At 42.7% G+C, this 23,442-nt stretch overlaps 3 protein-coding genes across 3 annotated transcripts; 2 read left to right on the top strand and 1 right to left on the bottom strand.

Moving 5' to 3' along the window:
- The first annotated feature begins 405 nt into the window (after nucleotides 1–405).
- On the top strand, nucleotides 406–4,987 carry LOC147242856 (uncharacterized). Its single transcript, XM_086189842.1, has 21 exons — nucleotides 406–563; nucleotides 632–708; nucleotides 787–882; nucleotides 967–1,091; nucleotides 1,378–1,521; nucleotides 1,592–1,678; nucleotides 1,750–1,914; nucleotides 1,976–2,072; nucleotides 2,139–2,356; nucleotides 2,442–2,598; nucleotides 2,669–2,877; nucleotides 2,950–3,067; nucleotides 3,140–3,339; nucleotides 3,408–3,522; nucleotides 3,587–3,756; nucleotides 3,814–3,908; nucleotides 3,977–4,107; nucleotides 4,173–4,362; nucleotides 4,474–4,615; nucleotides 4,679–4,808; nucleotides 4,884–4,987. The coding sequence occupies exons 1-21, from the start codon at nucleotides 544–546 to the stop codon at nucleotides 4,964–4,966; spliced, it is 2,769 nt and encodes a 922-aa protein (XP_086045968.1). The 5' UTR covers nucleotides 406–543; the 3' UTR covers nucleotides 4,967–4,987.
- Nucleotides 4,988–7,871: 2,884 nt separating this feature from the next.
- On the bottom strand, nucleotides 7,872–13,490 carry LOC147242855 (uncharacterized). The gene is made up of 21 exons (XM_086189385.1): nucleotides 13,390–13,490; nucleotides 13,250–13,308; nucleotides 13,056–13,142; nucleotides 12,846–12,967; nucleotides 12,616–12,759; nucleotides 12,369–12,461; nucleotides 12,116–12,286; nucleotides 11,889–11,991; nucleotides 11,009–11,229; nucleotides 10,543–10,699; nucleotides 10,261–10,472; nucleotides 10,075–10,189; nucleotides 9,772–9,971; nucleotides 9,578–9,692; nucleotides 9,323–9,492; nucleotides 9,162–9,253; nucleotides 8,886–9,016; nucleotides 8,614–8,803; nucleotides 8,217–8,358; nucleotides 8,041–8,137; nucleotides 7,872–7,963 (listed from the first exon to the last, which is right to left on the bottom strand). Exons 1-21 carry the CDS (start codon nucleotides 13,410–13,412, stop codon nucleotides 7,896–7,898), a joined length of 2,712 nt encoding a protein of 903 aa, XP_086045511.1. The 5' UTR covers nucleotides 13,413–13,490; the 3' UTR covers nucleotides 7,872–7,895.
- Nucleotides 13,491–14,853: 1,363 nt separating this feature from the next.
- On the top strand, nucleotides 14,854–17,312 carry LOC147242854 (delayed-rectifier potassium channel regulatory subunit KCNS3-like). Its single transcript, XM_086189386.1, has 2 exons — nucleotides 14,854–14,987; nucleotides 15,460–17,312. The coding sequence occupies exon 2, from the start codon at nucleotides 15,464–15,466 to the stop codon at nucleotides 16,958–16,960; it is 1,497 nt and encodes a 498-aa protein (XP_086045512.1). The 5' UTR covers nucleotides 14,854–14,987; nucleotides 15,460–15,463; the 3' UTR covers nucleotides 16,961–17,312.
- Nucleotides 17,313–23,442: the final 6,130 nt, after the last annotated feature.

Genomic DNA, 23,442 nt, shown 5'->3' with positions numbered 1-23,442 from the left:
TTTCATGACAACCTCAAATAATTTTTGAAAAATAAGTACATTTCTGATATGTTTTGAACCAATGACCAATAAACCAGGGGTGTCCAAACTGGTCCAGTAAGGGCTGTGGCTGCAGGTTTTCATTCCAACCGAGCAAAAGCAACACCTGATCCAACAAATGAGCTGTGTGGACACAGCTTGATTGAGTTAAGTAGAATCAGGTGTTGCTTTTGCTCGGTTGGAATGAAAACCTGCAGCCACACTGGCCCTTACTGGACCAGTTTGGACACCCCTGCAATAAACGATTCAATCATCATATGGGTTCACGTGAAGCTGGGCTGCCCCGGAGGACATATCAAACACACCTGTTGCTGCGACGTTAATGTGTCACTGAGGAGCTTCACCTGTGAATTGTAATTCACTGACATATAAAGCAGCTGATGATGGCTGAGTAAAGCAGTCAGCCCATTCACTTCAGAGTTGGGGATTCCTGGGGTTTTAGTACCAACCTCTGATAGTGGTTGGATTTCTGTCATTTTTGTTTGACTCCGTTCAGACTGTAATATGAGGAGACTTGGAAAAGAGTAAGTTCATCTTCTAATTGTGTCAGTGTTGCCTTTCCTACATTGCTAAATGTTTAATTTGTTCCCAGGCTGTTATGGAGCTTGATGGCTGTAGTAGTTGTCATAGGTCAAGCGAGACCAAACATGAAACAGCATTTGCAGTCAGGTAACACTAAAATGAAATGAAATGTTCATACATCTTGAGTTGGTTCACTCTCCCTGACCTGCATTGTCCCTTCAACAGGTAATGGTCTAATGTCAGACTGTGTGGGTAACCTAATGAGGCTGTCGTTGGACAAGGCTTTAGCTGTGGGGAACCAGCTTGAGGTGGAAGCAATTAGTGAGTATAAAATCAACTAGTCTTATTTATTTTTTTTTTTGTCATTGGCGACCTGGGCCCATAACACCCTTGCAATCTCCTCAGATGGCACCCAGCACACAGTGCTAACACCCAGTTTGGCTGCTCAGTGTGGATACAGCATGGAGTCTGACCCGTGGGGTAACACCAGGATCTATGCATCTCTGCTCGGCTGCTATGTAGACAACAGGGTATGATTGACCAGTTGTGTCTACCAAGCTTTTTCCAGTACAACCTTCCTACAAGTAGGAATACTTGCAAAAGCATGTATTAAACTGCATAATGAACTTGTATCCTCACAGTAGTTCTCTTGAGCTTAGCTCCGCTTGCTAACCCTCCACTTGGCAAACTCTCCTCTCCACACTGGACTCAAACTGACTTGTGAACTGCAGATTCTGCTCCAGATGGCATGTAGCCAAGTTGCCTCTAGCAATGCAGCTACAGTAGCAAAACTTTGCATTGCCTTTTCTTTTGCAGGGAGACACAACATTCAGTGTTGGCTTGAGACTCCATATGTATGGCCAGAGTTCGTCTGAGGTGGCTAGCCATGATGTGAGGCAGACATGCAGCTACTCCCGGTGGGCCTCCAGAGAGATTCTTTGTGACAGAAACTACATGGAAGTAAGTTTGACTTGCTGTCACCCTTAGCTGCAGGTGTGTTCAAATGTTAACAACTTGTTTTTTTTTTTAGGTGTCAAACTACATGGCCAAACCTGATGCTGAAGGAAAAGGGCAGGTTGCTGAGATTAAAGATGGTTCCAAGAATCTCCTCCCTGGTGTATGTTGACAAACCCGTGTACTGTTGCATCTGAAAAGGATGTATAGTGACATGCTCCCTTCTTTGAGCAGGCCTCTGATGCAGAACATGGGATCTGGAAGATGACATTTTACACCCCAGAACCAGTTGTGATGGTGCTGAGGGAAGCAGAACAAGCTGGCTACAGTGCTAAGGCCACCTCCACTCGCCTAGTTGTGCGAGGCCCATATAGCACAGCGGAGACTTACTCTGAGGATGTAAGAAGCCCCCTCCCCTCAAGTGTTTGCTGCTTCTATAAATAACTAACTCTACTTTCAGGTGGCTGGAGTCCCCATGGAGGTCTTCAGGGTGAGTGCTTACTACAAGGCATCACAGGGTATGACTGTCGTCAACTTGGCAGCTGCTTGTCCTACAGGTGAGTCTCAGAACTACTTTTCTAAACAATATTGGCAGCCTTCATCACAACTACTTCTCATAACAGGTGGCATCCTCTTCACCAAGGAGACGATCTCTTGGCATGTACCTCGCCGCTTGACTCCCATGATGGAGGGAAACTTTAAAATCCATGAAATGCACATGGGCATCAACGGGCAGAGGCTGGATAGATCTCAGATGGCTGCACGGGGATACACGTTATCCACCACAGATTTTCACATCGTCATTGAAATCCCAGTGGGCTCTCCTGATGGTTACAACAAGGTTCAGAAACCTCTAGATTTGCTATGCAAGACTTGGGTCAGTGGTCCATTTGCATGTTTTATTAAAACGCCATGAATAATTGCAGAGCCATGCCCCAGATTACCAGTACCATATATCCTACACTGTGGAGCCCATGTTGGAAGTGCTGTGGAGGGCAGATAACGGGCACGAAGACACCCGATACAAAGTCCTGTTCCCAATTACCACACCTCTGTTGCCCCAACTGCCCCAGGCCATTGACTGTGAGTGCCAGTGTCCAGTGGGATTCTGGTTGAGGGTTGTGTAAACATCTAACATAACAATATCCTTCAGATACCAGTGCAGAGGACCGGCTGTTCAGTGTTCACCTGGGAACATTTCTTCATGATGTGATCCTCAAGAACATCACCTTCCCTAATGGCGTTCTCACCGTTGACGAGTGCAATGCCAAAGGCTTCCATGTCCAGGAGCACAAGTTCCCTGGTGGAACCAAGAGCTTCTCTCTACAAGTTCCCTTTGATGCTGATGAAGTCCTGAAACATGTATGGAAAATGATACATCCAGCTTTAATTTGAAGGTCTGACTTGCAAACCATGAGGTTTCTTTATTTGCAGAACCCTGAGACTTTAGTTACAACCTACTTCCTCCCACTGGTCTTTGGGTTCCTCATCCTACCTGAAGAGACTCCATTTGGTCATGAAGTGGCATTGCAGGAGTCTCTACAGGATGTTGGTAAGGGATTATATCAGTTAACTACCAAAGGAGCATTACATGTGTAATAACTTCATATTTTCTTATCTCCAGTTCTTCCCACAATCACTGGCTCTTGTGGTGACAACCTGTTCTACATTAGTGTTAAATATGGCAATCAAGGAAAAAACTTCCAGACTCTGGTTGGGCCCAGTGAGCTGACACCAGAGTTGAGTGATGGATACAAGTTCTGGGAAAACCAAACTCACTTCACCCTCGCTGTACCCTTTACTGCTGAAGACACAGTATTTGAAGTAAGTAAATGACTATTCGCACAGTACTTGACTTGGAAGCACAGGATGACTCTCACAACTCTTTACAGCTGATAACATCAGAATCCATCAGAGCCAGACTTGACCTGCTGCTTTGGGACCCTATCAACAACTGGGTGCTCGCTGACCTCTACCTGGCCTGCAGCTTTCCCTTGACAACTACTGGTAAGAGCTCTCATCACAAGAACACTGTTATGTGACTTACTCCTGACCCCTGTCTCCTCTCCAGAGTGCTTCTCCAATGGCACAATGACGGCTCTAGCTGTGAAGGTCGAGTCTGTGCCGAACCTCAACCCAAGCCTCCTCACACTAAAGGACCAGTACTGCAAACCAGTTTTCAGTGACCACCGTTTTGCATACTTTTCCTTCAATCTTGATTCCTGTGGAACCACTAGGACGGTAAGTAAACATTTTTTTTTTTTAAATGCCTTGACATGTACTAACATCTGTTTTCAGTTCTTTGACAACTACATGATGTATGAGAATGAGATCAGCCTGTACTACAACAACAAAGGCACAACCTACACATCACCGATTGACCCTGAATACAGGTACAAATGCACTCCCTTCACCCTGGTCACCTTTCAGACCAATGTCTGACACATCTGGTCTCCTGTAGGCAAACTGTCTCCTGCTACTACATGGTCAATGACACTCAGACAGTTGGCTTCAGCTATAAACCAAGAAGCAGTGACCCCACAGCAGAGATTGGGTCAGGACATCTTGAAGTCCAGATGAGACTTGCTCAGGGTAAGTTTGACCTTGCACAGCAAGACTTGTTCATAAATTAAGGCTGTGCATTTCTCCCCCTCTAGATTCATCGTATGAGCTCTTCTACCAGGCAGAAGATTATCCAGTAGTGAAATACCTGAAGCAGCCCCTGTATTTTGAGGTGGCACTTATCCAGACTTCTGACTCTCACCTGGAGCTCATCTTGGAGAACTGTTGGGCCACGCTCCACCAGGACAGGACCTCTCTTCCCAGTTGGGACATAATTGTGGATACGTAGGTTGAGCATGAACTTGCACACATCAGGCATTTACCATAACTAATTTGGTAGGAGTTCAAGGCTTCCAGGAAACGGGACCTCTTTATAATTCAATACTCTTTCCTCAGTTGTGCAAACCAGGATGACAGTTATGTGACCATCCTCCATCCTGTTGGGGCTGATGCCAGAGTCCCTGTCCCATCCCATGTAAAACGCTTCTCCATAAAGATGTTCACATTTACCAAAGACGAAGAAATCCTCAAGGATGAGGTATGGATGTAAATCACAAAACTGCCATATGACTCTTCATACTAAACCGTTTTCTTTTTGCAGATTTATGTCCACTGTAATGCAGTAATATGTGACACAAACAGCAAAGCAGACGGCACCTGCAGGGGCCAATGTGTACATCCTTCTGGCTTGAACAACTCCAGATTCCCAGGGATAAAGGGACAGAGGAGGCGTAAGTTTGGACTTGCTCATTATACTTAACAAATGAAACCACAAGGTACAGTTTTTGACTCTTCTGTCATTCCAGAACAAAGAAGTACCAAGCCATCCCAGCAAAGGCAGATCTCCTCTGGACCAGTTCACTTACTAGATGCGCTGTCAAACCTCTGAATAAACTGCTTAGTTTCTTAAAACTTGGTGTTCTCTTTCAAACTCTCTTGTAGCCTTGAAACTCTTGAGGGCTCCATCAAACAGTGGCATACTATCAAAGCCAAGCACTACATTGGCAACATTATTCCAAGAAGCTATGCTGGTGTAATGGCTCTGAAACATCACTTGACTCTGCAGAAACTTCAAGTGCATCTATGAAGTATCACTGACTTGAAAGGACAAAAGGGTTACATAAAACAAAGTTTAGCTCTTCTCTATGCAGCATGCATTCCTTCCTGTGGAATCACCTGGAAGGTGTGTGTTTTTTTTTTTTTTTTCACTGTTTGCCTGTGAATTACCACTGCAGAACACAGGCAAATTTAGGGCATAAATGCAAAAGTAAACTGATTCCCAGCCATGTTGTCCAGTCTCACTGGAAGGTAAAAGCTTCCAGTCAACTTTATGGTATTACCCTTAGGTTTAGTCCACAGGTGAGCTGTCTGCATTCCAGGCAACATACAATTACCAAGGGTACACTAACACCTGTAGGCTTCAGTGCCTTAACTGATTAAACCAGGTAGAAGGAATTCATCGAACGCCTCCTCCACATGTACAATTACAGCCACTGACTCCCAGGGCTTCTCCTAATTGCATTGTTTCCTGGTTCATCCAGAGCAATGACCCCAACTGCTCCCAAAGGCCTGGTTGGTGCCTTGCATGGTGGCCTGCAGCAGTGTAAAGAGTTTTGAGTAGCACTAATCTGGGAGAGGAGCTAGATAAATGAAGCCCATTTAACCCCGTGCTGATGCCTCACAATAAGAGTGATGTCTTGGCAAGCTGGCAGCTTACATCGCCATCTCTGCCAACACTATAAATGTGCCATACAGAAGCAATCTATTTACAATTCATTTGGTGAGAGGGGACTTCAGTGTGTTTTTCCAAGATCAACTCACATCTTTGGCAACAAAAGTTCGAGTTAAGTATCAAAGGCCCTGGGTAGGTGTTTTAGGCTAATTCTACAGGAATGGTAAGGGTTAACATCCATGCAGCTTGAACCACAGGGTTTTTCTCTGGCTTCAAAATGTCAGACAGAAAAATGAAGATTTTAAATGAGAAATAACTGCAAAGATCCTGGTTACTTGGAATGAATTCCCACAGGAACTGCCAATATATTTGAATAATGGTTTGCAACAATTTTTGGATTTATAGAAAAAGATGCTCTAAAAAAATTAGCGCAATTAATCACACTGCTGACTCTTGACCCCATGAGTGGATTTAGCGTTGACGTGGATAAAATACATTTCAGCTTTATCTAATTCCAGATATGAAGTCACCATACATCATTGAAATTGAAGATTTTAAAACACCGAAGGAAGCAAACAGACATCGTATAATTGTGACCTGAGCTGCTTGATACATGTTTGGCTCATATTTTGATCGTCATCATTGCGTTTGAACAGTGAAGTGTTCTGAACAATGTAAAATGAAAAAAAAGAAACTGCATCCTTAAATGTTGTCTTTTTTGTGCCTTTAGAAATTGGGGACAGACATACGGATGTAGAATGAATATTCATATTAACTCAGTGACATTTCAGAATTTAAGAGAGGTATTTCACAGCTTATCACTGATTCATGGTTTCATCACATTTGAAAGATGCTTAAACCCAAATCTGGTGATTGTTTTAAAGTAAAAAAAAAAAACCTGAAGCTTCATTGTCCAAATACAGTGAGATTTGATGGACTGATGACTTAAAAAAAAAAGTCACTGTTGGTACAAGAAATCCATGTTTAAAAAAAAAAAAAACCTATACTGGTGGGCATTTGCAAATGGAGGTTTCCATTTCAACATCTCATACACTGAGAACAGGCTGATGAACCCGATGGTCCCAAATGTCCCATAGATGCTAATTAGAGGACATCTGGTGAACAGGGATTTTTTTTTTTTAGCTCGCAAAAAACTGCACAATAAAGCCACCCAAGGTTTGTTGTGCTGGAAATTGACATTGACAGACAAAGGGCACAACAAAGACTCAGAATCTCAACAACTCATGTTCCCTGGGATGATCTGCAGCTGTGCCCAGTGTCCATGACATGCCAGCCGAGACCATAACTCACCAACTCCATGAACCGCTATGGATAAATTTACGTCATACAAGTGCTTGCCGATGTGACACCTACACACTGCATGAGGTTAAAATTTGATTCATCTGTGAAGAGAACTCCTCTCAGCACGCAATAAGTCTGTTCTTGTTCCAGACAGCAAGTCAGGTCAAGGCCTCTGTGGGGTGACTTGCAAGCCAGCTCATCTTGGGCAGTAACAGACTGCAGAGGTTGTTGCTTCACAACTTTCCAACTGAAAAACTGACACTGCTTCTGAGGACTATTGTGACAAGACAAATGTTGAGGCTGTTTTCACACCGCCTGTCAGTCAAGAAACACTGAAATTTGGGGAGGAAAAAAAAAAAAAAAATTCAAGCACATTGAAAAAGCCATAAATGCCATGCAGATCAGGATTTAGTCTTAGTATGAGCAACTCCAATTTTTGGAGTCTTCTGCACCCCAAGATACATACTTGCTGCTGGGTAACACCCTTTACCTCCAGATGGCACAGGCACCCCAAGTAGCTTGGTTAGCTGTGACCAGTAAGAGCTCAGGGTCCTCAGAGGAACTTTGATGTACTGCATCATTGTTCCTGCTGCTTTCATCCCCATTTGAAAAGGCAGGCAACATATGACAGTTCTGTGCCCCGGATGAGGGGTGGCACAGTAGGCCAGTCACAGGACCGAGGAGAAGGAGCAGGCCCCCCCCCCAAAAAAACCCACGCACACTGAGGGGATAACATTGTTGTTCAGCCTATCCCAGTTGGAGGGAACATTTAGTAACCTCAATATCCCAACTTCAATCAATTTACAGACCAACACCATGATTGTGTAAAAGTATTTTATTAGGATTACATCAGTTTATACATTATGGGTCCTACAGACACATGTTGAAATTCATGCACATCACGTCTTTGAACTAGGGAGGAAAAAAAAAAAAAAAGAAGTTTGAGACAAGTTTATCACAGTGAGCCTGAAAACTTCACACCTACCTACCTTTCATCCTGTTAGCCTGGTTTGAGCACTGTCCGTTACAGATATGGCTGTGTGGTTTTTTTGCGTCACAGACCACCACATCACAGTGGACAAAGAGCTACAAGACAAGAAGATTTATGGTTATTCTTTTGGGTGACATTTTAAATCTTTCCTATAAATTTAAGCCATCAAATTACCTCCTGATTCAAGTTATCCTTGTCCTCAGCGAAGGCAAACATCTGGACCTCAAAGCGCTTGATGTGATGAGGATACTGTACTCTAGCATCAGGCCAGACAGGATGGAAAATCAGCTGGTATGGATCTGCAAGGTTTGGACAGCTGGAACAAGGAGATTTAGTATGAATGCAAGTATTTTGCATGCAGGTTGAGTAGTAATTTACTATCTTAAATATATATATATATATATATATATATATATATATATATATATATATATATCTATATATATCTATATATATCTATATATATATATCTATATCTATATATATATCTATCTCCAGGGCCATATTCTACTTCCGTGCGTATGCCTGAAAGAGCCTTTTGATTCTCAGTGAGACAAGAAATCAGAAGTACCCGTTAATGATCAGATTCCATCTGGGCTGGGATGTCCTGTCATTATTCCGTGTTGCCCAGCAGCTCTCCAGTGCCAGAGATAATTCTGGGTTTTTAGACCCCACCAACTCAACCTCAAAGTACAGCGGATGTTGTAGGTATTTTGAGATAGGATAGGCCCCGGGACCATGAAAAGTACTGTAGGAGTTGTCTACAGGGAGACAAAGGTTAATGTCTAAACTTCAGTCAGGTGATTTCATTTTTTACTAATCGAGTCATGTATCCTCACTTACCCACAGCCAGTCTCATTGCAACTTGGAGCGCCCCGTGTCCATTTTTAGCATATGGTTCATTCACACGAGGTCTGATGTTGAGGGCCACCGCATGGCTTGTACCGATGTCATAGAAACAAGAAACCTTCATCCTGAAGGAAGCCGTGAAAAAAAGTTGAACTGTGCAGGTTATGCAGAGATCTGTTGCTTTTATTAGTCACATTTAAAATGGACTTTTAGATCGTGATTGTACGAAAGATGATTAAAATTAAATGCATCTTAAAAAAAACAACCCACTCATATGCAGGCTCGGAGTCTGATCCAGATTGTTTTTCAAGTTCATCAGGCAGAGAGATTTCGTTTTCATACAGCATGCCATTGGAGAGAAACTAAAGACAGAAGACAAGGTTACTCATGGGCAAATATCATGAGCAGTCTGCAGTATGACTACAGAATACCTTTCTGGTTGTCCCGCAAGAGTTGCCAGTGAAGATGAAATATGCGTAGCGATTGTCGCTGTAGACAGGACCACAGGTGGGATCGGCAAGTGTGAGCTGACTGGGGTTCAGGCTGGGAACAGACTCCAGTTTCACAGCTGTAGCAGTGATGGTTCCATTAGGTAAACATTCTAGAGGGAGACAAAAAACACCCCATCAGTAGGTTTTGTCTGGATTCCAAAAATCCCAGGTACATTTTTTCCCCCCCAAACTCACCAGTCAGCATTGAAGGGAAATTGCATGCAACAGAGAGCTCTTTTATGTTTTTGTTGTTTTCTGGATTTCTCAAAGCCACATCAAGCCTGCCCCGGATGGTTGTTGACTCAACAGACTAGAGAGAATTTAGTGAGGTTGTCAAGTATAACTGATACATGTAGGGAATCTACAGATTAACTAGGAGTTCCACACACCTCAAACACAACACTGGGGGATGAAAATGGCACTGCAAAACTGGAATGTGTTCCATTGTCCATGAACCTGTACTGCTGAGCTAGTTCCGGCATCAATGGGCGATTTCCCACAGTGATGTGGAAGTTGGAGCCCCCCGTTCCGTGTTTGACAAGAAGATAGAAGCTCCCATGATCGCAGCCACCGGAGACAGCAGGAGGCTCTGAAGAAGGAGAAACCAACCTTTTGCTCATATAGATAAGATGTTTTGAACAGTGCCAATCTGGCTTTGTGCACATTGCATTAGCTTGATTGAGAATACAAACCAATGTCACGTAAACGAGTTTCCAGATAAGCAGTGACAGCGAAAGGAGTGTATTCTGGCAGGACCAGCATGCCGAAGATCAGGTGAAGGGAGAAAACCATGAAGCCCATTTCTCTCTGTTTGGAGACAAATTATCAGCCAAAACCACAACGCAGTTTACAGTATATCCTTAGACAGTAAGGCTAACCTTCTGAAGGACGACACGGTCTGTGAAGGGTACTTGCAATGTGAAGACCTTTGAGCTGCCGTTATGGGACCAGTGCTCTAGGATGTTAAAGCCTCTGGCATTGCAATCTGCCACAGACAAAACCTCTCCAGGGAAGCTAATGTTCACAAGTGCCACATCAGCAGCGAAAGGCCCAATCAGCACTTTGAATAGCCGCTCCTCTGGAACAGTGTCTGGGGGGGGGGTGAAAATTAGGGCAGCTCAAGTGTATTTAAAAAAAATGATCAATATAAGAAGACTCACTGTCTAGAATTTGCGGGGCTTGAGCCAGTAATGGCGTAGTGATGGGAAACAGAACTTTATATCGCGTGTCCTCGTGAGTGGCGTCTTCAGTCCAAAGCAGCTCAAGCATCGGTTCAATGGAGTAAGAGGTGAGGTACTGACCATCCTGAACATGACTCTGCAAAAAGAATCCTGTGAGTACATCCTTGAAATACATTATGCATATGTAGCATGTTATTGAATTAATCATGTTCAAGAAATTAAGATGCCAAGTTGAAGACTGGCATCTTGCCTCTGGGGTCAAATTCACTGAGAGAGATTGAAAGTTTTAGTGGAAAGTCAGTTAATTCTCTTGCCAACTGTCAAAGGCTCCAAGAAAAAAAAAAAATTTGAAATTGTAGCCCTTGATTAGAGGTTATGGTTGAAAGAAGTTTCAAAATTGGAATTCATTCGGTTAAGAATGCACTTTAAATCTGGTTTTACCAACCTTATATTCGCCACCAATGGCTCCGACAGGAATTTCAACAATGACGTGTATGTCGTTGACAAAAATGGAGTATCGTCTGGCAGCCATCTCAGCGGCATTGATTCTCTTGCCATTGATGCCCATATGCACCTCCAAGAGTCGGAACTGGCCAGAGGATATCAGCGGGTCGATGTGCCTTGGCAGGTACCAGGTGATCTTGTTTGGAGTGAACTGAACACTTCCTGTACATTGACATACAGCAATTAGCAGAGTGAAGCCTAAACATTGATTGATGCTGGGAATGAAACTCATGAGACCCTTAAGTAGCCATTTCCATTAAAAAAAGGTTCATATTTTACAGTAAACAACATGCCAATACCAGCAACTGGTCAACTTACCTAGCTAAATGGAAGTGTACCAAAATGTCAACTAGTTTGAGTGTTTACGAGTAACACTCATTAGCAGAGCCATGCTAGCCAGATATATTCCTGCCCTCAAGAATCAATATGAAGGCCACTCTGCTGTAGTGTTTACCACTGCACAAGTGGAAATTCCCTTCCATGACCTTTTAATTTTACTCTACTCAAGGTCACCAGTTCCATTTGTGTTGTGCTTAAGAGGCAGCTGGCTTCATATTTTACTTTGTGGAGTAAAAGGGCATGTCATTCTTACAGAGTCAGGTGTTCCATTTGACTCTCACCTGCCAACATCAGGCGCATCCTACCAAGAAAGTGATAGTTGGTGCAAAATCAGAATTACTTCTAATGCTGAAGACAATTTCATACGCCATTTTGAAAAACTAAGCTTCAACCATATAGCATAATGGATTTTAGGCCGTGGCTCCTTTTGAAAATGACTTCGTGGTAGCTCCAGCTGCCTACAGTTCAGAAGATTTCATTACCCTGTAGTATTGGGCAGACAGCTGCAGTGTCAATCTGGGTAACAAGCCATTTCTTCTCAAAGATTGTAGAAGTTTTGAGCACCGTCATGGGCATTCCTGCAACCTGTGGAGGAGGAGATGTTTACTGGTATCATTCACTTTTGGAAACTAGGTTTCTAGAGGACAAGCAATTCAGCGTGGCAACTGGATTTAGACAACCAGGCCTGTTTTGAAAGTAGTTAACTCACCATTTCAGTGTACGTTTCAGACGAAGGCTTGGAACTTCGTAGAACCAGTCTGGATGGAGTGTTTGCTATTCCATACCCAGCTCTCTGGGCCTCCGTCACAGCCATAGCACTCTCCAGAGGAGTGTGGAACACAACCGTCGTGATTCTGAATCCTGGGTCTATGGGCTGGTTCTGGCAGTCAAATATCATGGCCATTACACACAAGTTTCTATTCCATTTAAAAGAGCGGCCTAGACATATGAGCTCGACAGACCTCAGCAGCTCGTCGAGGATCAAACTTTGGATGGGCCCCTGGGACAGGTTGAGGCAGGACGTAATCATCTGGAATGGCCCTTTTCACGGACACCTAGAAATGAGGCCACTCTATAAGTGATGATCCATCTTTTTTCCCCCCTCCCTGGCAGTGACATCAGATGCACCATCCTTGATGCTCATAAGGACACGAAGCCACTTATGTACACTGGTAAGTGACCTCTGAGAATCCTGCTGCATTTGCGTACCTCCATGTAGTTGCGGTCACAGATAATCTCCCTGGAGGCCCAGGCTTTATAGTAGCAGGTTTCAGCTACCCGGTACAGCTCATCATTAGCCATGTTGTTACCATGCAGCCTAATATTTAGTGTTGTTGTGAATACTTTATCATCCTGTAGATTTACAGAAATACAATTTAAATGACAAACGCATTAAGTTTTTCCTGCAGATACACACGTTACATTCCCAGGCTTGTTACCATATTTTGTGCAAAACAGTTTTGAAGACTGGCAAAAATCATGGCATTCCCCCGCTGGTCTATCTTCATGCTGAATCCACACTGAGATGCCAAATGTTGGGTGAGAGGGAAGGCAGAGTTATCTAAAGCAAGAAAAGGGAGAAAAGTTGAAGTGATGTTTGAGGAACACCCCCCCACACACAGTTTGAAGTTTAAAAAAAACAAACTTACTAACAACTGCAGCAACTTCAAGAAGTCTTCCTCCAAGTGGGCCAACATCCACACGCATGATATTCCCCAGACATTTTGAGTGAATATCTAGAATTGAATAAGTTGTAGAGGTAAACAGTTGTACAGTTAATGTGATAGTAGTGTTTTTTACTTGAAAGCAAAATTAAATTTAGAAAAAAAAAAAGCCACCCTACTTATAGAAGATTTCTTTTGAGCCTTTGTTGTCACAATCGCTATCAGGAGAATAAACCACCTGTAAGACATTTAATTAAGTTCAAAGAAGCAAGAAACCAAACCTGAAAATGTGTAATTAAATGGAGATGAAACTACAAACCCCAGCCTAAATAAATGACCCATGGCACAAACAGTCGAAAACTGTTCACCCTCCTGTGCTTGCAGCTTTCAGCTAACTTTAGAAGAGGGTAACAACTTTATAGGGGTACCATCTTCAGGGAGGCTGAGGGAGGTTCCTTCCTCACAGGTGGACCCTATTAAAGCCTGATGATGAGTCTCAACTGCTCTGCTGAGGCTGATTGCAAAGCTGACTTGAATCTTAAAGACTGCATGTTCTGCATTAGGCTGTCTGCACTGTGCTGTAAGATCAATAAAGTATTAGCTGTTCTGATCTACGGCGCCGCTTCAGACACATATGTGCAGAAGTAGAGGGCCTAACAGGTATTCGGAGGAATAAAAGAAAGAATATAAAAGAGAATGTTTGAAGTGTGTTTTGAACTTTCAAGATCAAGGGTCATGGTCTGTAATATTAGTAACAATAATAAAAACAACAATAATAATATCACAGAAATTTGTCAAACCGATAATTCTGGGAGAATAGATCAGACAGAAATGTATTAGATGGAAAAATGTGATCATTAATTTTTTGGAATATTGAGGAGAAAATACAATAAATTCATGAATAAAATAATCATTAATATTTCAATAAGTTGTTCCCAAATTCTGCACCTAATGGCCATGAATTAGTCAAAACATGAGAACTATATATATATATATATATATATATATATATATATATATATGTATATACACAAATAGAGAGAGAGACAGAGAGAGAGATACATACATAGAATATAGATATGTATCAGATTGCAGAGAATAAAACATACATTTTTGCATACCTTAAATAAACAAAGATCTGAAACCTCACCCTGTATTTTTATGTATTAATTTACTAAACCCAGTGCCGAGAAGGTGCCCTGATGTGTGAAAGACAAATAAACAGCAAGATATTACATTGCACCATACAATTTATTGCCTGGAGACGGTCATAAACCCTGCAGAAGTGGTGCAGCTTTGCCTAATGAATGGATACAACATGGGGGGGTTTTAAGAAATTCTTTTTTTTACTGTTTTGCATGAATTACTGAGATCATCCAGTTTGGTATTAAATTTAAAAACAAAAAGCAACTCAAAACTGTTTTTTCACTTGCAGCGTATTTATAATGTCTGATTCTATGTGTTTTATGTTATGTAACAAGTATATTTAATTTTCTTTACTTCCCCCCGTACACAATCATTTTGGCTTCATGTCATTCAAATAATATCAAGCAAGTTTACAAAAGTAGACTCCTGAGATTTTATAGAGATTAATCATCCATCAGAGGTGTATTGAGTCTTCGGGCACTGGTGATGTTACAGTCGTCAGGCTGTTTCCACATCTCTGCAGTCGCTCCCTCCCTCCCTCCCTCCCTCTCTCTCTCTTCTCCACATCTCTCGCCCCTCCCTGTTCCCTGTAAAAGGGAGTCAGCGACCGCTGAGTCCACTGTCCCGCCTCCAGCTCCTCTTGTCCTGTCCGAAGCTGCTGCAGCTCCACTGTCCACTGACCTGCTGCTTGGACTCCTGAGGAAGAATGTGAAAACTAAACCATTTGGGCTAGAAAAGTTATTTTCATGGAAAGAAAGACTGCACATACTGGTAGGTTGCTACTTCTCATGTTTACATTTTTGTGCAATTACAAACGACTATCCGATGAACTCATGTAACATTATAAATCAGCATGCAAAGCAGAATCTTAATATCTTGACATAAAAAGAAGCAGAGCGCATGCTGGAAAACAATCCACGGCTTTAACTCCACAAATGATGGCTTCAGTTTCAACTTGTTGCTTCTCATTTCCTTCGAGTTTGTGCAGTAAGTCCGATCTGTAATTTGATGCTTCTGCTGATAATCCTGCACTTGAGCCCTCCAAGAAGTGACAGTACCTCTCGCCTCTTCACTCACTCCAGCACAAGCCATTTCCTTTGTGTGCTGTATTGATTTTTTTTCCTTCAGAGGACGAATGTGCTCTACAAACAGAGCAATCAAACATTTCAGGATGGCACCACTCATATCATGAATGTAGATGTTATTTCTCTAAAACATGTCTCACATCTCCATCTGTTATCAGGACCATGGGGTATGGGCAATTCCTCCACCAGCGTGGGAATAAGGAGGACCAGGTCCACCTCAATGTGGGAGGGGTACGATATGAGGTGGATCGGAACACGCTGCTCCGCTTCCCTCACACACGCCTGGCCCGTCTGCTGCACTGCCAAAGTGAGGCGGCGATCTTGGAGCTGTGTGATGACTACGTCCCAGCTGAAAAGGAGTACTATTTTGACAGAAATCCTCGGGTCTTCCTCTGTGTGCTCAACTTCTACCACACGGGACGAATCCACATGATGGAGGAGCTGTGTGTCTTCTCCTTTAGCCAAGAGATCGAGTACTGGGGCATCCAGGAGCTCCACCTCAGCCCTTGCTGCAGCAACTGGTTCCATGAGCGCAAGGAGTACATAGAGGACAGAGACTGGGACGTCAGGAGCGATGACCGGCAGCCGAGCTTGGACTCATCCTTCGAGGAGCTGTCCGCTCTCGATAAAGACCTGGCCAAGTTCAAAGGTGCCTGGTGCGCAGAGGTTAGGAGCTACGTTTGGCTCCGGCTTGAGGATCCAGGTCACTCACGAGCTTCAAAGATCATCGCCGTGGCGTCACTCAGCGTAGTGTTAACCTCCATCATTGCCATGTGCGTTCATAGCATGCCTGAGTTCCAGCGTGTTGACGACAACGAGAGGCCCATCGAAGACCCTGTCCTCGCCATCCTGGAGGAAATCTGCATTGCCTGCTTCTCTGCTGAGTTCATCATCAGGCTGATTGTTGCACCTTCCCGCAGGAAGTTCCTCGGAAACCCCTTAAACATCATTGATGTTGCCTCCATCTTGCCATTTTATGCCACTTTAGCTCTGGAAACTGGTGATGAGGAGGGCGCAGAAGAAAATGAGGACATTGAGAACGTGGGTAAAGTGGTGCAGGTTCTGCGCCTCATGAGGGTTCTTCGAATCCTCAAACTGGCTCGCCACTCCATCGGGCTGCGAGCGCTGGGCGCCACCGTACGCCACAGCTACCATGAAGTGGGTCTTCTTCTTCTCTTCCTCTCGGTGGGGATCTCCATCTTCTCTGCCCTCATCTACTTTGCAGAAAAGGAAGAGGATGACACAGATTTGGGGACCATCCCTTCAGGCTGGTGGTGGGCCACCATCACCATGACAACAGTGGGTTATGGAGACACCTGCCCGGTGACACTAGCAGGAAAGATAGTAGCCACATTGTGTATCATCTGTGGGCTCTTAGTAGTGGCTCTGCCCATCACCATTATCTTCAATAAGTTCTCAAAGTACTATCAAAGGAACAAAGCCATGGAGGGGAAGGGCATCACGAAGCCAGAGAGACAAGACCCAACCCTCCCTTATTACAACATCCGAGACTTGTTCACGGGCAGTGTCTACCCTTTCATTGGAGGCATCACCTTCAGGAACAGTGAGAGCAGCAGTGGAGATGATACAGATGCCTCCAGTCTCCAGGACATTGAGGTGTACCATAATGACAGTTGTGGAAATGGGCCAGCAAAATGAGCTCCTGCTGCCATTCCATCGAGTGCTGCTCCCTTTATGACTGCGCCCTCGTGTGCCTCTCAGGGCTTTGACCATGCCTTCCTTCCCACACTGTCTTCCTGCTGCAATTTGACAGAGAAATATCCAGTGAGATATACAGCGGCGCTAAAAACCCAGAGATCTAAAGGGAATTATCTGAACTTTGCTCAGAGGTTTGAAAGCCCATTTTCTGCTTGAGAAAACGTCAATGATGCATGTAGGAGGCCATATTGTTAATGTTTTGTCAAAGTTATGTCCTGTATTGATTTGTCTGCTCGCTGCAAGTTCAGACAGTGAGTTTGGTGAATGCAGAAGATGACATTGTTTTGGTTTTGGTGGGACGGAAGGGACACGGACTGCATGATGCATTATTGTCAATACAGAAGAAGAGAGTCCTCTTCATTGACTGGAAGCATCCATATACCAGGTTAGGACATTTTAGACAGCTGTTTCAGCATGCTGGGTTACTCTTGTGGGTAATTTATTGACATGAAATAAATAAAATCGGTGAATCAAAGGAAATTTCATCTCATTTCTCACTTTCAGACATTGAATGGAATTCGCTGCAAAAGAGTCCAATCTTGTCTTTAGTCCACTCAAAGACACAGAGGAAAACTCACATAGTCAGGCTCTTCTTATTGATTTCCTGCCCAGCATTATCATCTCTGCTTGGATGAACTGCTGTCCTACTAGAGCGAACAATGTGGGATTTGGTTTTCTCTAAGATTGTGATGCAGTCGGTCCTCTCAGAGCTTAACACTTTTTATGTGAGGCCATTTTTTTTTTAAATAAGATTTGGTTCCCTCTGTTTCTCATCTTGGCGGCACGGTAGTGCAGTGTTCAGCACTCTCGCCTAAAAGCAAGAAGGTTCGGGGTTCAAGTTCAAGTTCCGGCTCCAGCACAGGATCTTTCTGTGTGAAGTCTGCATGTTCTCCCTGTTCCTGTGTGGGTTCTCTCCTGGTACTCCAGCTTCCTCCCACAGTCCAATGACATCTAAATTGACCGTAGGCCCTGCGATGGACTGGCGACCTGTCTAGGGTGAACCCTGCCTCTCGCCTGAAAGCTGCTGGGATAGACTCCAGCCCCCTTGCCAACCTTAACAGGATAAGTGGAAGAAAATGGATGGATGAAGGGGTTTTCATCTACAGGCTGATTGGGCAGTTGAGTGGGTGAGGAGTTGTTGGCAAACTGTACCCTCACCTGGACAGATGAGCTTATTACCCTCTCATTTAATAGTATAGCAAAAGAGTTCCATCCTGTTCCTGTTGCAGGTGTGCATCACACGGGAAGTTAGCTTATTGCTTTGTCTGTAATTTTCTGTTTCTTTTTTTTGCGTCTATTATGGGTCATTTATTTGAATGACAAACAAGGGTGTATTGAAAGTGACAAGCTTTTAATAGGGATCTTACTTGACAGCTACTGGTGTGAAGAGTTAATGACATACATGATGGTGTGAGTGTCAGGGGTCATGACAATATGAGGGGTCACCAGATGACTCATATTCATGTTCCTCATAATTTTTCATATTGTTCTACAATTTTAGCCATTTTCCAAAAGGCTGTGCTAAGAATACATGATTTTCAGGTAGGAAGCCATTTGAGATTTAATTCAACGTTTCATAATTTATATCCACGCTGTGCCTGTAATCTTTGGTGAGGGTCACCTTTGCTGAGGGTCAAATTTTAATTAGGGTCACAATAAGATTTTGCTTCATTTTCGAGGCTCAAACCAGGAAGGCTGACTCATTGTATGCGTAAAAGTAAAGGGAGGTCATGCTGAGGTAGGGAGACTAAAGGTGTTGTGGCGTATTGACAAGGGTTGAGACGGTGAGCCTCATTTGTTTTTCAAACAAAGCTTGGAATGAAGCAACCCCTTTACCCATCCTCGCATTACGAATAGATCTGTTTCCACAGGGTCGCCCAAAGTGGAGCCCGAGGACTGAATTTGTACCGCCATTATGCTTAATTTGGCACACTGTTTAAATTAATGAGGCAATAATAACAATAACCCTAAAATCATACTTCATTATGTAAATCACAGTTTATGCTGTTTTACTTATACTTTTTGATGTCATTTGGTCAGCCACCAGACGAACACATGGATGTCTGTTTTGTACATCTTACCAACACGTGTTTGCTTTTGCTTTTTTTTAGTATGATTTGGGGTCATAAAGGAAAAAAAAAGAAAAAAGAACCGGCCACCCCAGATTTTTAAAATCATAGTTAGGTTATATGATCCATTAAACAAGCAGTAGCTTCGTCAAGCTAGCCAAATGTTGCTGTTTTACATAACTTCAGAGTAACCAAAGGCAAGTGAATGGTATGTCCTGAGTCCCTCTGCAGCATAGATATGGCACTCCTTTAAATTTCAACTGTTCTACATGTTGTCCTTTGATAACATAAACAATGGTGGAAAGGACCTTTTAAATGAATTTTAGTTAAGATTTCTTCAACTAACTCATAGAGGCCTAATCTATCTGCAGTTTTATCCATGCCAGCACGATGAAGTATACACTTAAACAGTTGAAACACACACATTAAGTTAAAGAACATTTTCATAAACATTCATATTTTCACGTTATGAAACTCCTGGGTGTGTGAGAATGCCGGGGAGCTGAATGTCATGTGTAATGTCTTGTTCATTTTGTTAAAATGGATTTTAACCAGTATTGATTAGGAATTTGTATAGAAGCATCTGTGAATAGCAGTATTGAGAATTTTGTCCTAATGATAATGAATGCATATGATGATTAATACTGACAATAAATGTCTCCTTATATGCCTTTAAGAATACAACTATCTCACCATGAGCTACAGGATGTAAGGAAAAATAAGAGAAAATCAATAGCGGTGGATAGCAATGTGTATTGTTTTCTACTCGGTGGAAGTAGTGTTAAAAGACTCTCGGGGCACCTCTTTAATCTTTACTCCATGTTTGAGTGAGCAGAGAACTCTGTGTTGAGGAATCTATCGAAGGAGTCAAAGATGCACCGTCGGCAACGGATAATAATTTGGTGTTCCTCACCATTACTCCCTCACAGTGACTTTAGGCCCTGGTTCTACTGAGGGAGGATTTCAATATTCTGCCCTCCTTGCTGCCAGCAAAATGCTTTCACTTATTGAACTTACGTCAGGCTGTGTATCGTATGTTTGTTTCCTCCAGCAGCTGGCGTCTCTGATGTTTGACTTTCAAACAGTTTTTCTACTTTCAAATCAAGTGTGCAGCTGCAGAAGTCCAGTCCCCCTCATGCAGATAATATTCCCAAAGGTTGTATGTTTTGTCTTATTTTGTGTAAATGTCATCTATAAGCCTCCATCACGCCGCCTCAGATACCGAATCCCGTTCACTTTTCCTGATTTCATGTTGAAAACCTAATTTTGACTCAATGACTTGTGTCAGCAGCTTTATAAAAAGAACAACACTTTTGTTTGGGCTCTCATAGACCCTGGGAAACACGAGAAACACCTAAAGGTTCTGTATCTGGAAGTGAAGGCAAAGTTTTAATTTAGAACTACATTCCAAGTCATCTCTTTTGATTAGACTTCTGACTGGACTTCAGAGGGAGCTGGAACTCTCTGCAAAATCATCTGTGACATTACTTTTCAGCAAACAAGTGGAAAATTCCCTTATTGACCATGTAACATAAAATCTAAATTAAGAAATCTCCAAAATGCTGGAACCAGTTTTTATTCTTTACTGTATTAGTCATAGTCAATAGTCATGGTCTGTTAAAGTTTGACGTGTGGTACTTACAGGTAGAAATGAATTTTCCTCGTTTTTCCCCAAGTACTTGTGCATAAAAATTGAAAAGTAATGTCATGTTTTGTGGTTCTTAAAGGGCACCTATTATGTTTATTTCCAGCTCAATACTCACTCTACTTTCCTGTATTTACAGTCTCAGTGTGTATTGATGGCTGAAACAAGCTGCTTTTTCACCTTATGTAACCATTTTATCAACGTCTTTCTGGCTGCCACCGTCAAACCCGAAACTCACAGTCTTCACTGTTGAAACTTGATACTTGCTGACTTGGACACTGTACAGTTGCATGAAGCTGCTGTCCACTTACTGTAAGTGTCAGTCACGCTCAGAAACTTGTTTCGCGATAGAGAGCCACAGGGGTGGTAGCCATGGGTTACCACGACCAGAGGCCCATGGGACACTACATTTTGGATTATTGTTGAAAACAACATCTGGGGCAAACGAGAGCTCATGAGACACACGTGTTTTTTTCAGTAACCTAATCTTGAAACTGGTTTTCTGATGTTCTGTAAATGAAATCCTAAGCTAACGTTATGCGCTGAAAGATTTCAGCGTGATGATTTCAACATCATCCCAACTCGCTTCTGTTTTCAGCGTGATGATGTCTGCAACAACCTCTGTAGTCTCATTTCGTCACTTGTTAGCAACTAACAATTTTAAGACAAATAAATAGCTTCCAAATTCCCAATTGTGTTAATTATTGGTGTATTTTATGCCAAAGGTAACAACACATCAAAATATTGTAATCTTGTGTTATATCAGCCATGAAACCCCAAATAAAACCTGACTTTCGATAATAATAATAAATAAATAAATCATGCTATTTGTTCTAGAATGAATGTACCTTCAAATTGGCGTGATGTTTATGAGAAGAGACCACTTGCGAGAGTAACATTAGCTAAAGGTAAAGCCATCAAGTGGTCTGATTACCGCGGTCAATGGGCTAATCGTTGTATTGTACGTTTTTCTTATAGTGTTACTCAAAGCGCTTTACACTTTCATCTCATTACCATACCATGCAAGATGTCGACCACCAGGAGCAACTAGGGGTTCAGTACCTTGCTCAAGGACACTAGAAGTGTGGATCAAACCAGCAACCCTTCGGTTGCTAGACCGCCACTCTACCTGCCGCGCTACCCCCAACCTCCCAGCTATGCCGCCTCCTTCATGCAACTTCACAACACAGATTCATGAGCTCCATCTTAGGGCAGCGATGCCTCTTCATTGTTCTGTGGCTTGAGGGCTGACAGATTTTTTTTTTCCTGCTCCAGTTTCTAAAAACCTTTTAACGGGAGAGGAAACTGACATGGTTGCTTTTTCTATGTTAAAGTTTTCTAAAGGAAACACTGTAGAGGGTTTTAATGGTCTGTAGGCTAATGGCCTCTCCCTGGCCACGATACTGAAATAATGCCTCTTAATGTTAGCATATATATGTTGTGGTTCCATACTACTCATACCTATAGTAGAGCTACGAATGACATTATATACATTTAGAACTGTTTATTTAGTGTGTGTGTGTGTGTGTGTGTGGGTGGGGAGGGGGTTTGTTTTAAGCAGAGCATCTTTTCAATGTGCCTCTGCTGTTCACGTTCCCACAGTCCCATTTTTCAACAAACCAAGTTGAACCGTTAGCTAACATGTGATTTTGAATAGAGTTGAGGTTTATTATTTTAAAGTGTATCCACCAGTCTTTCAACAATCCTTCTCCAAGCGTTAGTCAGCAGTTTTTCGGCACTCTCCTTCACCAGTGTTTTGTCCCGGCCAAACCCTTCACATCACAGTAACATTAATAACTTAACAGGATTATGGTGTCACACGCTGTCTGGTTTTTACATTTACAAGAGAGGAAATTAGAAGAGACGAGACGGATGAGAGGAGGAAGAGAAAGTCAAAGATGTGCGACTGATTCAAGATTTGTTGAAATCACACGACTGAGTCACATGGCGGCTGAGAGTGACTTGTAATCGTGTCGTACTGTAACTTCAAGATCAAGAGCTAATTATTGCGTTATCTCAAGATAATCACGATGCTGATTTTCGTAAGATCATCTTTTATAGCGCCCATAGCACATCCTGCAATATAACTCCGCTTATCTGTGGTTATCAAACTTTTCTGCTTTACGGCCCATCTGTAAGTACGTGCAACAGTTGCCGACCCCGGTTGTAAGCACTGGAACTGAATGTTTCATTTATCGTCAAAATGTTGACTTGACGTTAAACAAATTAGCAGTTTTTCCTTTCTGCTGCATCCGAGGTGGAATTGTTTAGGCTGTTGTGACCGTGAAGAGAGAGAGAGAGAGAGAGAGAGAGAGAGAGAGAGAGAGAGAGAGAGAGAAAAAAGAAGTACCAATTACCTGTAAAGGTTACAGTTACTGTGTCGAGATAAATGCCAGTGTTGCAGAAATGACCCGCTTTTTTTTTTTTTTTTTTTTCATTCTGCATGTGTGTTTCAAACTTCCCCTCAAGGTTTTCTTTTTTTCCTGTAAATGAAACAACAGCCTTCATTACATTAAGGCCGCAGTCAGGTTTACGTCTGTGGGCTCAAATGAAGCCTTAATCCACAGCTGATTGGATGTGGAGGAGCATTAAAGGACCTGGGTAAAAGGTGTCACCGGGCAATCGAGTTTCTGTCAGAAACACTCCGGAAGGTTTCGCGATTGGAAAGTTTAAAAAAAAAAAAAAAATCGATACGATTATATAAGCTT

Source organism: Aulostomus chinensis, chromosome 20, assembly GCF_037954235.1.
Source record: "Aulostomus chinensis isolate RoL2024-O1b breed Wild chromosome 20, RoL_Achi_v1.0, whole genome shotgun sequence".
NCBI lineage: Eukaryota > Metazoa > Chordata > Actinopteri > Syngnathiformes > Aulostomidae > Aulostomus > Aulostomus chinensis.
The sequence above is the reverse complement of the archived record's forward strand: the minus strand, read 5'-3'. Positions and strand labels throughout refer to the sequence as shown.